The sequence below is a fragment of the Seriola lalandi genome, unplaced genomic scaffold (genome assembly GCF_002814215.2).
Source record: "Seriola lalandi dorsalis isolate HSWRI2012SDOR001 ecotype SW California unplaced genomic scaffold, Sedor1 jcf7180002054946, whole genome shotgun sequence".
Lineage (NCBI taxonomy): Eukaryota > Metazoa > Chordata > Actinopteri > Carangiformes > Carangidae > Seriola > Seriola lalandi.
In genome coordinates this window covers 534,179-548,174 of record NW_019525497.1, presented here as the reverse complement: position 1 = coordinate 548,174, position 13,996 = coordinate 534,179, and the positions used below count along the sequence as shown (strand labels likewise).

The window sequence follows — 13,996 nt, the reverse complement described above, 5'->3', positions numbered from 1 at the left end:
AAAACCTTCACCTCTTTCAGTTACAAGATGCGTTACATCAGTTGGGGCCAACTCTTTTTTTTTATTTTTTATTTTTTACTACAGTTACTATGGTTCTGCCTCCTATCCTTCAGCGTGGAGTCGAACAAAGGCTAAATTCTTTGGCAGGCAGCATTAGTTGGCTGGCAAGAAAATAGAATTTAATATAAAAGATGTTTCAGGGTTAAGCAAAGTCCTCGAGGTCCAGTTGTGTGGGTGCAGTAATTCAATTTAGATAGAAAATGTGTGTATGACTTTGTGTTTAAGGATGAGAAATTCCCCACAAATCCCCGGGCCAGCCAAGAAACAACACCGAAGTTTGATTTTGTTTGTGTGCGACTGTAAGAATGAGATAGAGGGAGGAGTGACAGTTTCATTGTTTACCTCTAGCTGTTTGCGCCGACAGCGTGATGACAGTGAGCCAAACGCACACTGACCCCTGATGAAGCTCGCTCCCTCGGTCCTATCTCTCTCTCTCTCTCTCTCTCTCTCTCTCTCTCTCTCTCCCTCCCTCCTGCCTGCCGGTCACACTAATTGCTTAAACATGCAGTCCTTTAGTTGTCATGGAAACTGTTTTATTGTCATTTTATTGGAAATGGTGGCCTTGAGCTTTATATTAGCTAGCTACATAACTATAACAAAATGCTTTCTCTGGCTCTTTTGATGCGTCTATAATATTCTTAAGAGCATCTTTCTCCCCCTGTGGTAGCAGACGTAACTTGCTTGACTTTCTCGAATTATTCACTTGTCATCATCATTTACTCCTCATCTTCTTGCACTCCTTCATCCTGCTCATTTTTCTGTTATTGTTCAAAATCATCCTCATTATCATCCCCCTCAACTTACCCTTCATTTTTGTCATCTTGCACTGTCTGCTTCCTCTCCTCCACTTATCCTCTTCACTGATTCCATATAACCTTTTTTTCTGATTTTCTGTTCTTCTATTTTGTCACGCATTTCCATCATCTCCCAGTCTGCCGTTTCTCCTCTTAGTTTTTTCTTCCTTCTGCTTATTTATATTCCTGAATCTCACACTGTATCCTCATCATCATGATCCTACACATTTTCTCTTTGTCACTTCATCAGCTCCTTCTCCTATCCCACCTCCTGTCTTAATCCTTCATCCCACATACCTCCATCAGCTGCATCATCCTGTCCTCATCCTCCTCCATCCATTTTCTGCTCTCCTTATCTTCCCCACCACTCTCCTAAAATGTGTTTTTCCTCAACAAAGTCTCTAAAAAAGTCATTTTTCCTATTTCTCCTCTTCATCCTACCTTTTACTGGTGTTTCCCTCCCTTTTTAAATCACCGGCGGCAGCCTCGTGAGCTCGAGCACCTTGCCACCCTGTTGACTTGCTCTCTACTCTGCATCCTAATGTGCTTCCCTCAACGTTATCTCCTGTAGCATTGCCTCTATCTAAATGTTTAGTATGCACACTGTGTCCAACTGGGGCTTTTGTCACTGGCTCTGTACATTATTGAAAGCGAGCAGATCACTAATTCATGTCAGCTGAGCCTTGTGGGGTTTGCGTGGAGGTGGGTGGGAGCTTGTTGCTTCTTGAAGGCCTTTCATGTGGCTTGAACCATGTCTTAGCCATCACATCCCACACCTCTGCTCTGTCCTCCCTTGTCTCCTCTGCTGTCTCCTTTCACATCTTCTCATTTCACCTCGCTCCGGCCTTATTAATGACCTCTTATTCTTTCTTCTTTTGCTCCCTTTTCCTGTCCTTTCCTTAGCTCTGTCAATCTCCCATGATGCAGCCCCTCTGTCTCTGTACAACCACTATCCGCTGTATAGAGATTTCTACTCACTCTGTTTCCTGCTGTAGTCGCTTTCCATCTCTCCTTACTCCCTCCCTCATTTATTGATGTCTAATCTAATTGCTTTTGCTCTGACCCCGGGGACCCGGGCACAGTGTAACAAGCTCCCAGTGGATACACTCTGCCTCCGCCTTCATCGCTGCATCCCTGAATCGCTACTTTCTTCTTATCTGTTTCCTCACCAACTCTTCCCAGTGCATTCATTCATTAGCAGCACTAATGCCGTAGCCCCAAGACGCACAGCGTGATATTGTGATCCCGCTGGCTTAACTGAATCTAATCAAAGGCTGACTAGAGCACAACATTGAGTCAGGAATGACCAATTGCAACAGGTTTTTCTCTTTTTAAATGAGGAGTTTTTTTCTAAACCGCATCTTAGAGTGGGCCACAGAGAGAGGAGACGAGTGGTTGATAGAGTGGGATGAAGTAAGATTCAGGGCGAAAGAGAGAAAAACAAACAAGGAGAAGAGGGAAGGGAGAATGAAAAAATGGGGAAAAGACAACACGATAACATGGAGAGGCTTGCAGGACCACTGCAACTGAAATGTAATAGAAAAGGTGAAATATGAAGATGCAGCCCAGTGAACTAAAACAGATAAGCCATTGCACATTTTAACAGCTTTGGCTCCACTCAGAAATAAGGATTTTGGAAGTAAGACCCACATTTTAACTCTTCTATTCTCCTTGATCCTACAGTGCAATAAGACATCTGTGAATAGTGTCACCTTAAATGAAACCTGAAGCAAAAACACACTGGTTTACAAATCCTGCTGTGTTCGAGAGCCTCAATATTTCCCTGCATCGAATTCCCTGTTGATCTGCATCTTATTTCAACTCACTGTTTGCTCGATAGTGAGGATGTGGCATAAAAAAAAACATGAAAGAAGCATGAAATTCTCCCAACAAGTCCTCACGTATCACACTTGGTCCATGGTGAGATAAGCCGGCAGATAGTGAATGAATATGAGCAGTGCATTTGAGAATAACCTCAGGTGTCTGTCATGTTGCGTGAAAGTGTGTGAGCAGAGTGAACAAATACCTCAATATTGCTCCCTGTTTCACTTTGACATGAAGCTCAATGACAGAAGACGACTCAACATCACTTTTAAAGTGAGAGCCATACAGTTTGTGTGTGTGTGTGTGTGTGTGTGTGTGTGTGTGTGTGTGTGTGTATGAGCTATGAGTCTTTTTTGTCTCATAAATATTAATGATAGAACACCAGCATAAAGATCAAAACGTTTTTTCCTGAAGGTTAATAGGTCAAATGCGTTGATCAAAATCTAGTTGTTGCACACACTCCTCTCATTAGAGGCATTTAAAGAGAATCATTTGATACAGATACTCTGATCTTCCCCTTGGCCCTCCCTAGTGTATACTCTATCTCTCTCTCTCTCTCTCTCTCTCTCTCTCTCTCTCTCTCTCTCTCTCTCACACACACACACGCACGCACGCACACACGTACACTCTGTAGGTCCTGTGGGCTCAGGCACTGGGCTGAATGCAGATATCTCTCTTTGAAGTGAGCAAGCTTGCTATATATGTGTTCGTCTGTGCGCGCGCTCACACGCACAAATACACACATACACTGCTTGCTGTGTTGGTGCATGCTTCTTTAATCAGATCAGGTGTTTAATTATTAATGTGTGTGTTACAAGAAGCAGAAGCAGAATATGCGAACAGTTATGACCCTGCAGCTGTACTTTTTAACCTTTACTGTGTGTGTGTGTGTGTGTGTGTGTGTGTAAGAGAGAGCTGCTGTGTGTGCATGCATTGTAGGGTTTTGGAGACAGGTCTTGCCTTCAAGCGAACGTGAAAGACAATATACGGGAAACAGACGCCTCGGGTGACACTTTAAACATTTGTTCTTTCTCTGTGTCTGTCTGTAGGTGCGTGGAAATCATCGCCAAGGAGGGGAGAAGTCTGAAGGAGCTCTACCTTGTGTCTTGTAAAATCACAGACCACGGTAGGATACTTTCAATCGCCGTCCCTTTGTTGCCGTCAACCTCCAACATTATTATCATAACCATTATTACCCACAGTCACTACCATGATTCAGGACTCATTTGATTTTACAACTCGCCCCTTATGAGACTCGCAAACAGTAAAAATATTATTGAAAAGTTTCACACGGAATTAAGCAAGGTTAGGTTGGATCTCCTCAGTGTAGTTCATAGATGTTCACACCGTGCTGTGCTCTACTGTAGGATTTCTATGCGTTTGCTTGCGTTTCTGGATTATAGTGTTGGCTGACAGGAGACATACAAGGTGTTTTCCATCCCAGCGTACAGAAAGGCAGCCTTTATATCCCTCCAGCATCATCTCCCCTTTTCATTTTGTTTACTTTACCTCCCTCCTCTGCTCGATTCCTTTCTGCCATATGCTTTGCAGAATATTTTAGTCTTTTATCACCTGCAGTACAATAAACAATTGGAGTACTTCAGTACCGAAGCATCACCAATGCTGTCAAACACTGCTTGTATGAATTATTTGATTCCTTGTGTGGCATTGGGTTTGTCTGTTTAGTTGTGGCAATGCCAGTGTGTGTGTGTGTGAGTGTGTGTGTGTGCGTTTGTTTGTTTGTGCATTTGTGTCCCCAGGGAGTTCCACAAATGAGAGGTACCAGCTGTGAAGCCAAAGACTTTTTTTTGGGGCCTTCTTTTTTCAAGAGGTGTTCAATATGAAACAATCTCAGGTTCCTTTTTTAAAAAATTTTCGTCGCATATCTTTGGTCCAATCACATTTTCAAATCAAAATACCAAAAATCCTCATTGTGGTCAAAACAAAGCTCTAACTCGAATGAATCATATTCGCTTCAGTTTGATTGTCAAAGTAAGTTTAATTTGACTTTTGTTTTAATTAAGTTCCAAGTACTTGCAATAGAAATGGTTTGTGGCAGTTTTGTCTCGCTTTTATATTACCTTAACTCATCATTGTCTGAATAAATTTCCCTCTTCAAAAATGCACAAAGGGACTAAAGACATCCTCTGCTTGTTTATTTCACAGAGTTTTCTTAAGTTTTTATTGCCTCAGTTGCTTGTTTTTTTGACTTTGCTGTTGTCTGAGTGATTAGACTATTGAAAATTGCACAAAAAGACTACTGAGATAAGAGACAAGCACGCCTTCTGCTTGTTAGTCCCGTGGTGTTTGCTCGAGAGCTTAGGGAGCTTCGGCTGGGTCGGGAGCTGTTTTTGTTGTGGGCCTGTAAAGCTCATCGAGGCAGTGTATAATATTCGGATGTACAGATTAACTTGATTTGTATGATGCTGTAGTTTATATGATGTCGGCTCTTAAAACCACAGGTTAGCCTGCTTGAACATTTGTTCTTGAACATTCACAGAAACTTGCCGCAGTTATTTTACCTGTCGATCTTGCTTTCTTTCTCACTTGTTTTGTTTGGTAGTTGTTGTGGTTGATGCATATTCAACCCAGTTTAGGAGAAGAGTCATGAAATTGCCCGCGAAATCCTGGGCTATGATAGTGACACACCTTATCAAATAAAACACACTGGCCCAAAAAGACTTGTTCCCATACACAAATAAAATGTGCAAAGTCAAGCTGTTCATATGTGTGAGGGAGCTAACAGGAAGCCAGATGTCTTGCCCAGAGGAAGTTTCTAAGGTGTATGCTCTCTACTGGCTCAGCCGGAGAAGGACTCTCTCACTCAGTGTGCCTCAAAATGTGCAATCCTGCAGAGGCCCTGTGTTCCCATTCAGTAACTTTTTTGAATAGGGCAACATCTAGGAATAATAGGTTTTTTTTTGCATACATCCATGATGCTGGCCCATTCAGATGCATTGCAAGCTGCATCATTATATCTGTCTGAATCGGATGGTTGTTCATTTTGTACTTATGGAGGCACGGTAGTTAGGAATTTACAGCTCCAGTTGTTGGCCACTTTTCTTAACTTTGAGGACTCCAGAGTGGTCTTTATCTTTTTTGCCCTCAGTGAACCACCACTATTTTACCTATTCTGCAGTAGTTTTACTCAGTAGTTACAGCAGATATGGAAAAAAAAGGTTTGATGCTATGCATTAAATTCTCAAGGTTTCTGCCAGGAAGTTGTGATTATGTCATATGTGTTGCTGCAGAGTCGAATGGTTATTCTCCAACACAAGCTGCAGTTTGCTGCCAACGTCTGTGAGTTACAGTGACAATAATCACCTTGACCTCTCTGAACCCGAACCTTAACTGTGTGTGCGTGCGTGTGAAACATTATGTGGGTGTGTGTCTACTGGTGTTTGATTAATGACTCCAAGATCACAATAGTACATTAAAACCTGGAATGCGCACAAACACCCCCTTATATATGCCTCTCTTTCTGTGTGTCTCTCTAATCATTTTGACCAAGATGAATTGGTGATATCTGATCTTCTTCCTTCACTAATGACCCCTCTGGCCCTCTTTGGCTGATGATGGGGTCTGTGTGTATTTATATTTGTGTGTACGTGTGTCCTTCCATGATAGAGATGCCTGTTGTAGGAGCTCTGCGCTCTAACAAAATGATTGGTGGATTTCCTGCTTCAGTCTCTGATAAATTAAATAACAGAAATGAGATTTTACATCTGCCAAGCCGGGCCCCCGTTTTTTTTTTTCCGCCCATCTCCTGTGCTAATTATTTTTATTAATGGCCTCACTGAGTGCATTTGAGATGTCCACAAGCCTCTTACGTTTGAGTGTTCTGTTTTTTTTTTTCCTCCCAGCTTTTGCTTCCTGTGTGATTTTATAGAAGCTCTGAGGACAGACAGAGAGAGAGAGACATAAAGACAGGTTTAGATGACAGAAAGAGAGAGCGAGGCAACATGTAATTTTACTCCCAGTGCAGATGGTTTTAGGGATTATTTTGTGAGGCAAAGGGAACAAATGGAAAAAGCGAGGATAGAGCTTTTTTGGCGTAATGATCTTACTGAAAGCCCTATTAGTGCTGTGGAGAGAGAAAAAAAAGAACTTCTTAGACTTCTCTCTCATTCATCAAAGAACATAAAATCTAATTAGCTAACATTTTGGTTGTAATCAAGGAAGTGTAGAGACTTGCTAAACACCTGGTTCCTTTGATTCACATATTTATGCATTTCAGTAGCTGTTGGTTTTTCACACCTGTAATTTAGGATTGATGATGAATTATGATCATGTTACTGAAGATTTTGTTAAATCTCTAGAAACGCATCGTCCAGATTTCCTCCGTCTTTCATTCATTTCATTTGTGCTATACCTAACCTCTTTTTGTACATAAGGTCTTTTCTAACTTTGCAGAGATTTTTCTTTGTCTCACTGACATTCTCAAAACCGATTAACACCTGCCACACATACACAGGTCCACATCCACACATGTATCAAGAGGTGGCAGTTTTAAGTGTAGAATGTACAGTAGAAAATTATTTACTTTATTTGTTTATTTTGAAGTATTTCAAGATAAATAAAAAATCTTAAACTACAATATTTGTTTGTTTTAAGGCATTGGTCATTTAATTCATTCATTCAACCTTTATTTTAACTCAGAAAGATGTTTAAATAGAGACTTCATTTACAATATAGTGTTAAAAAAAAGATCCTTATAAATTAATGAAACCCATTGTCTGTCACGCCTCACAGAGAGAGGGAGGGCCACCCAACCTTAGCATACAGCTCACAATGATGAGTATTATAATTATCACAGGTAATAAATCTTAGTGCAGAGTAATAAACAGCATCCAAGGGCTTCAGAGTCGCAACCGAAGCATGCATCTGTAAAATGTCACCATAATCCAAGACTGATAAGAAAGTTGCCTCATTAAGCGTCCCTCTACAACACAGAGCTTTTAGTCCTATAGAAAAAAAACTATTTGTTTTTCCTTAATATGCTCACCAGTTTAGTAGCATGATATTTAAAAGTTACCTTCTCATCAATCCAAATTCCAAGATAATTGCACTCTGTGACTTTTTCAATATTTGTGCCATTCTCAGTAGAGATGATGAGATCTTCATCATCAATATTTTTGGCTCTGGTGAAAAACCTGAATTGAGTTTAATCTGCATTAAGAACTAATTTATGGTTTTTGAGTAAAACTTGTAATTCAGCAAAGCAGCGCTGATTTAAAAAAAAACAAAAAAACAATTAATTTAGTTGACATTTTATGTCTCAGTTCTTGATATTTCTATAACTACAGAAATGTGATCAAGGGTATCCAGAAACAGTGTATGAAGTATACCCACATCTATTCAGACACCGGGAGTTCTCTATAATTCTTGGACTCCAAAAACAGGGAAATACATATGGAATACATTTAGTATTACCCTGAGTCCCAAGCTTATTTAGATAATGCAACTTACTTTTCATTAGGGGACCCTGCAGCTGCAGACCTCTGAGCAATTTTAAGACCTGACCCTTTGTTTAAGAACCCCTAATCTACCGAGTGCCCACTTATCACTGCCACTTGTGGGGTTTGAGGGCTGCAGAGACTTTCCAACACATTCGCGAATTTCATATTTAAATGGGGCGATAGTCAAGATGGTGGGGTCTAGAAACAGATTGCCTGTGTTGTAGATTTTGGAAAAAAAAAAAGAAAAAAAAGCATGTCACTGCTTTATCTAAAATCAAAGTAAAGAAATCTGGCCTCTCCTAAGCTCATGAGATAGAGAGGTTAATTGAAGTGGTTTGAGATAATGTTAAGGAAAATAACATTTAAAAACAGTATATCCTTCCCTTCTCTTCCAGCGAATGGCGAGATACCATGAGGTGACTGGTAATGACGCAGTTAAAGTCATGACAACACTTGCCAAACACCCACCACTTTTTTACATGTAAATGAAAATGAAAAAAAGACCACCTGAGCTCCTTATTCACATAGGCATACAGATGACAGATACAGTCTGACCATTACCCTTGCAGAAATAAAAGTACCAGTATAAGATAAGGGTTTGAAACCTGATCCTGATGGGAAAACCCTCTCCGCCTCTCTCCCAGTGCTAATCAGATCTCTACACCACCTTCTCACCTTCTGTCCTTCTCACTGAGCGACCAGTACACAGGTAGCGGCCCATACTGTATCTTCAACACATCAGGATAGACATTCATGTCTCCTCTCTCCTCTCGCACTTGTTTGTGTGCGTCTTTTGTCCTTATATATATATATGTGTGTGTGTGTGTGTGTGTGTGTGTGTGTGTGTGTGTGTGTGTGTGTGTGTGTGTGTGCGTGCGTGTGCATGCTTTGCATTCACATGCGTCCATTTGTGTGTCTGCACTGTGTGTGTATATCTACCTGCGATTATCTTGTCCCTTGTAGCACCACCCGCTTTATCTGGAGACAAAAAGAGAGACCACGGCACCTCCGTTCTTTACATATGGTAATTCTCCTCTTTCACCCACACGCCTCCCCACGATCCCTTACCTTGTCAGTCACGGCCTCCCGTGTACATCTGTGCGAATACAGGATCGAGTGAGACACCTGTGGGAGACTGTGCGAGTGCGAGGGAAGAAAAGGAGCAGCTTTGGTCTCGGTTACGAAGTGGGAGGAATTATTTCAGGCTTCCAGAGTGATGCAAGTCAAACTCCCATTTATTTTTTTGCATAGGCAATGTGAGGTGACTGGCATTCTGAGCACTTCCAAGTCTTAGATGGTCATGAAATTCTCTTGTTTGAATCATCACGGCAGAATATGAGCACTTTTAAATAACCAAATTCTGTCGTGTGTTGTTGACACAAGTGGAAACCAAGCTGAGCTAAGCTTTGTAGAAACCTGATAATAGACACAGCGGTCACACAAAGTCAAGTCAGTTTTGGATAAGCCCTGCATTGTGTGTATAGTTCCCAGTTGCAACTATGAAGTGTCTTGGATGTGCTACAGCTCTGATTTGCACTTTGGACTGATGGTGTCACCATAGCAATGGGAACTGAGGCGGGTATCGTGGTATCTTTCCCTCACAAAATAGAAACAAAATTTAAATAACATAACATAATCCTATAGTATAGTAGTTGAATCATCCAGTGACTCTTTTTGGTTCAATGTTGTGGAACATTAAGGATATGATTTAAAAATCTTTGAAATGAGAATTAAAAGTGGGGAAAAGTACTTCCTGAACAAGCGTCTCCTTCTACTTTGCAACTCTATTGCTCCTAATCGGAAATCTTGACAATGACAGCCTATCTTCCAGACTGTTGTGATTGTGTTGTGTTGTTGTATAAGAGGGACTGAGCTACTCAGATTGTGCATTTCATTATGTCCATCTGTATTTACCCATCTGTCAGCTTGTGAGATTATTCTTGTCATTCAATTTTCATTTGTCTTATTCTCTTATTTGTTTCCCCCCCTTCACAGCTCTCACATAGTTAACATGCATCTACATTTTCCGCCTTTTTTTTTTTCCAGCTATGAACCCAGTTGCAAGACCAAACCTCTTCCTCCTCTCTTTTCCCCTCTCATCCCTCTTTCCATTCATCTTTCAGCTCTTGCTTTCATCTGAGGTGCTTTACTCTAAATGCACTGAACGTTGATAGATGGGGCTTCCCTGCCCCTCCCTTTGAGCAGAACCTCAAGAATCGCTGTATGTGTGCATGTGTGCGTGTGTGTGTGCGTGCGTGCGTGTGTGCGTGTGTGTGACTCTGTGCTTGTTTACATTGCCCTTGTGGGAGCCTGTGTGTACTTTAACAGGTTTCACTTGCTGCTGGGCAAATTCTGACACACTTACTCCCCAGAGTATCACGGTGCTTTTTACAAGGTGAGGTTACTTAGCATAAAAGCAGCTGAAACAGAATGGTAACTACCTCACTGACACTGACAGTGACAATGACATGTGATTGTTATGCCCCCATATAGGATATGATGAAACCATTAGGGTACCCTCAAAGCTCAAGAGTTACTGTGTTAGTTTTTAACCTTAAGCTTGTGTTCGCTTTTTATTATTCTACTATTTATGGAACATCAGTTCATGTCAAACCCCTCAGGTATGATATCCCTGTCTTGCAGGCCATGGTTGTGTGACATAGTGGCATTTTTAAAGTATACACAACACTGGAGTTTCTACAAAAAAGAACAGTGAGGAGGACTTAAACGAGGCGATCAGTTATTGTATCTACATGTGGCATGATCAGACTTCATGATGATGTGGTAACTGTAAAAGGCTGTAGCTCCCTCTTCTTTCTTTTGCGCATCTCTGTTTCTCTTTGAGCGTTTGTGTGTTTTCCCTCCATCTTGTTTGTTTGCTAAGCAGTTATTCACCGCCATACAGTCTAAGTGCTGTGAAACATAATGTGATGTAAACTTAGATAGTGTAATAGCGTGTTTGCTCCCCTCTGCCTGGCTTTCAGTAGGTAAATAAAGTAACTCTACAAGCAGTCGATTACAATGCGCAGAGCTGTACAGCAGATTTATGTGGGCTGCTAAGGGGAGCAAGTTAATAGACAGTCTTTGTCCGTCTGTATCTCCACTGTGACTGGTTTTGTGTGTATACATGTGTTTGTATAGAGAAGGAAAAAGGTTATGCCTGTTGGATGGTTTGCTGTTTAGAATCGCTCGGTCTTTTTATGTTCATAGCCACTGCCATGCAAAACTGTTTTCAAACCAGAGAGTCTTTTTGCCTTGGTGTTAATGAGAGACTGACAGAAATATTTTTTGGTTTTACTAATGTCTATTAGGTTTGTTTAAAACTATTTTCAAACACCAAAGATTTATGGTATTGCTCTTTTTGTGTGGGTACTGATACCCAGGAACTACATTGTAGGAACTAAAAGATACATGTACAAGTATGTTGAAAGCAATTCATAGAACAATGCAGCTGTTTTTATTTATTTATAAATCCATTGAGAAATTCTATGGAGAAACAATTGAGTCAAGTGAGTTATTTCATCACTGTTGATGTTTCTTGAGAGGAAGAAATCGGAGCTGTTGCTCAGTGGTCAGTGAATATCAGCATATCACTGGGTTAAATTTTTGAGGTCCTCGGTCTAGGAGAGTCGAATCATTTTTTATTCACCTGGCAACTTAAATGTTGGAAGGAGTGTAACCATCACAATGCAGTTTGACAGGAGAACTACCCAGGCGCGATCCTCCTGACATCAATTCCATTAAGCGTAAAACAATGGAACCGGAGGTAGCCAAGCCCATAGGCCAACTCCCATGACCCTTTTCCATATCACGCTGTGACCCTAAAAACCAATGGAGCAGGAGTACACAGAAATAGCACATACTAGGAAAATTCATAAGCGGTGGTGTTTTCTCCTTGAGGGGTAGGAAAGATGGTGGAACAGGCAGAGAGAGAGAGAGAGAGAGAGTAACATGTGTTGCTAGACACAGGGAGGGCAAAGACTCATAAAGTGGGTTATTATCTCTGCAAATCAATGAGACTTCCTGAGCCGCGGGGGAAAACAACCAGCAATTCACCAGGCTCAGAGCTGGACTTCAGTACTGCTGGTAGACCACCTGGTTGCTGCAGCATAAGGTTTCGATGTTTGTTCTATGTTAACAATGGCTGCAACAATTAACAAGTTCTGTTATGGATGAATCTACCTGTTATTTTCTTAATTAATCAAATAATCATTCGGTGTATGAATGGTCTTTTTTTTATGAAATGAAAAAGAAAACGAAAAAAAAGAAGCTCATCAAAGTTTCCTCAGGGAAAGCAGAGAAAAACAATGAATCTTGAATTAATCAAATGCACTAACCATGAGAAATACAGTGCATAAAACACACTCTTTTCCTTATTTGCAAATTGGTGTTAGAATTTGTCTTTTCTTCAAACTGCTCTGTTTAACAATGCCATAAGTAAAACTCTAAAAGTAAATGAAAAATTGGCTTCAGCCATGGAAACTCTGCAGAATAGCCTTTCTGTGGAGAACAAGAAGGATGACCATTCTCCCACCATTTACAAGTTTGGAAAGTTCATTAAATAATAGACAGGAAAGCTGAGAGGGTGACGGGTAAGGAGGGAGCTGACACAGCTCGGGAGGCCGGACTTGAACCTCCACAGGGAAGGCATTTAACTGGAAGACCGCTGCTCAAGTGCATAAGTACACTTCCATAGGGTTCCAATCTACAGATTCTTCATAGTGTACAGTATATAAGTCGAGATTTCCATTTCCTTACATCAGCCTTCACTGGTATTTGCAGATTGGGGAGCAGCGCAAAGAGGCTGAAATTGAATTAGTTTCCATATATTGTCCTCTCCTCCTCTTTCTCCAGCTAAGCCCTGTGGTCTATCCACTGTTTGCCTTATGGGGGAGAAAAGTGAGGGGGGCTTAAGCTGTGAAGGCTGGGGCTTACGCTGTCTACCATCTTACTGGTCACACACAAACACACTCACATACTAACTCTCTCTCTCACTCACCCACTAAGACACACACACACACACACCGTTGCCTCGGGGATTACAGCCAGGCAAGCCCCGTTTGCATTTACACACTCAGATGCAAACACAATCACACAGGCAGTACACACATATTATAGATGCACTTTTGAGCTCATGCTAATATCTTCCTTCACTCACACTATCAAATTTCAGCACACACACACTTTGCCGTAACTTAAGGAAAGAAATGTTTAAGCCCCCGCTATTTTACGCTTAAGTCTACGGAGGAGAAAGATTGAACTGACTTGGGTGTGTGTGTGTGTGTGTGTGTGTGTATACAGATTTATATGGTAATGTGTGGTTGCCTCTGTGTACACAGATGTATGTGTCCCTGTGTAGTGTACTATAGTGTGTGTGTGTGTGTGTGTGTGTGTGTGTGTGTGTATGTGTCGTGTACATGGTGCCAAAGCATGTAATCATGTATCTATGAGCCAGTGGATGACAATAATGTTTCTGTTCCACATAGAGGTGGCTTTAGTAACAATAGGCCCCATATGTGTTTATGAAGCTGATATAAATGGTCCATTTGTTCTATCGCTCTTCTTTCTCTTTCTCACTCGCCCTCACCCTCGTCTCCTCCTCTTTTTCTTTCTCGTCCACCATCATCTCAGCCCTGTAGTTCCTAATAACAGCGTGCTGTAAGTGTGCCCGTGGGACTCAATAACACCAAGCTATGTAAGCGTGTAGAAGATGTCCCTGTTATTGCTCGCTGTAAGGTTTTTGTTTATAGAAGTGAGACATTGCATTTTCTTATTTTTCTTATTAGTTCCATTGTGTGTGTGTGTGTGTGTGTGTGTGTGTGTGTGTGTGTGTGTGTGTGTGTGTGTGTGTGTGTGTGT

The 13,996-nt window shown here is 41.2% G+C and overlaps 1 protein-coding gene across 1 annotated transcript in view; it reads left to right on the top strand.

Moving 5' to 3' along the window:
• The window catches only part of fbxl17 (F-box and leucine-rich repeat protein 17), a 211,796-nt gene that overhangs the window by 142,184 nt on the left and 55,616 nt on the right, over window positions 1-13,996 (top strand). Inside the window, exon 9 of the mRNA XM_023394265.2 lies at window positions 3,728-3,804. Within this exon, the coding sequence (XP_023250033.1) occupies window positions 3,728-3,804 (77 nt within the window). The remainder of the gene's footprint in view (window positions 1-3,727; window positions 3,805-13,996) is intronic.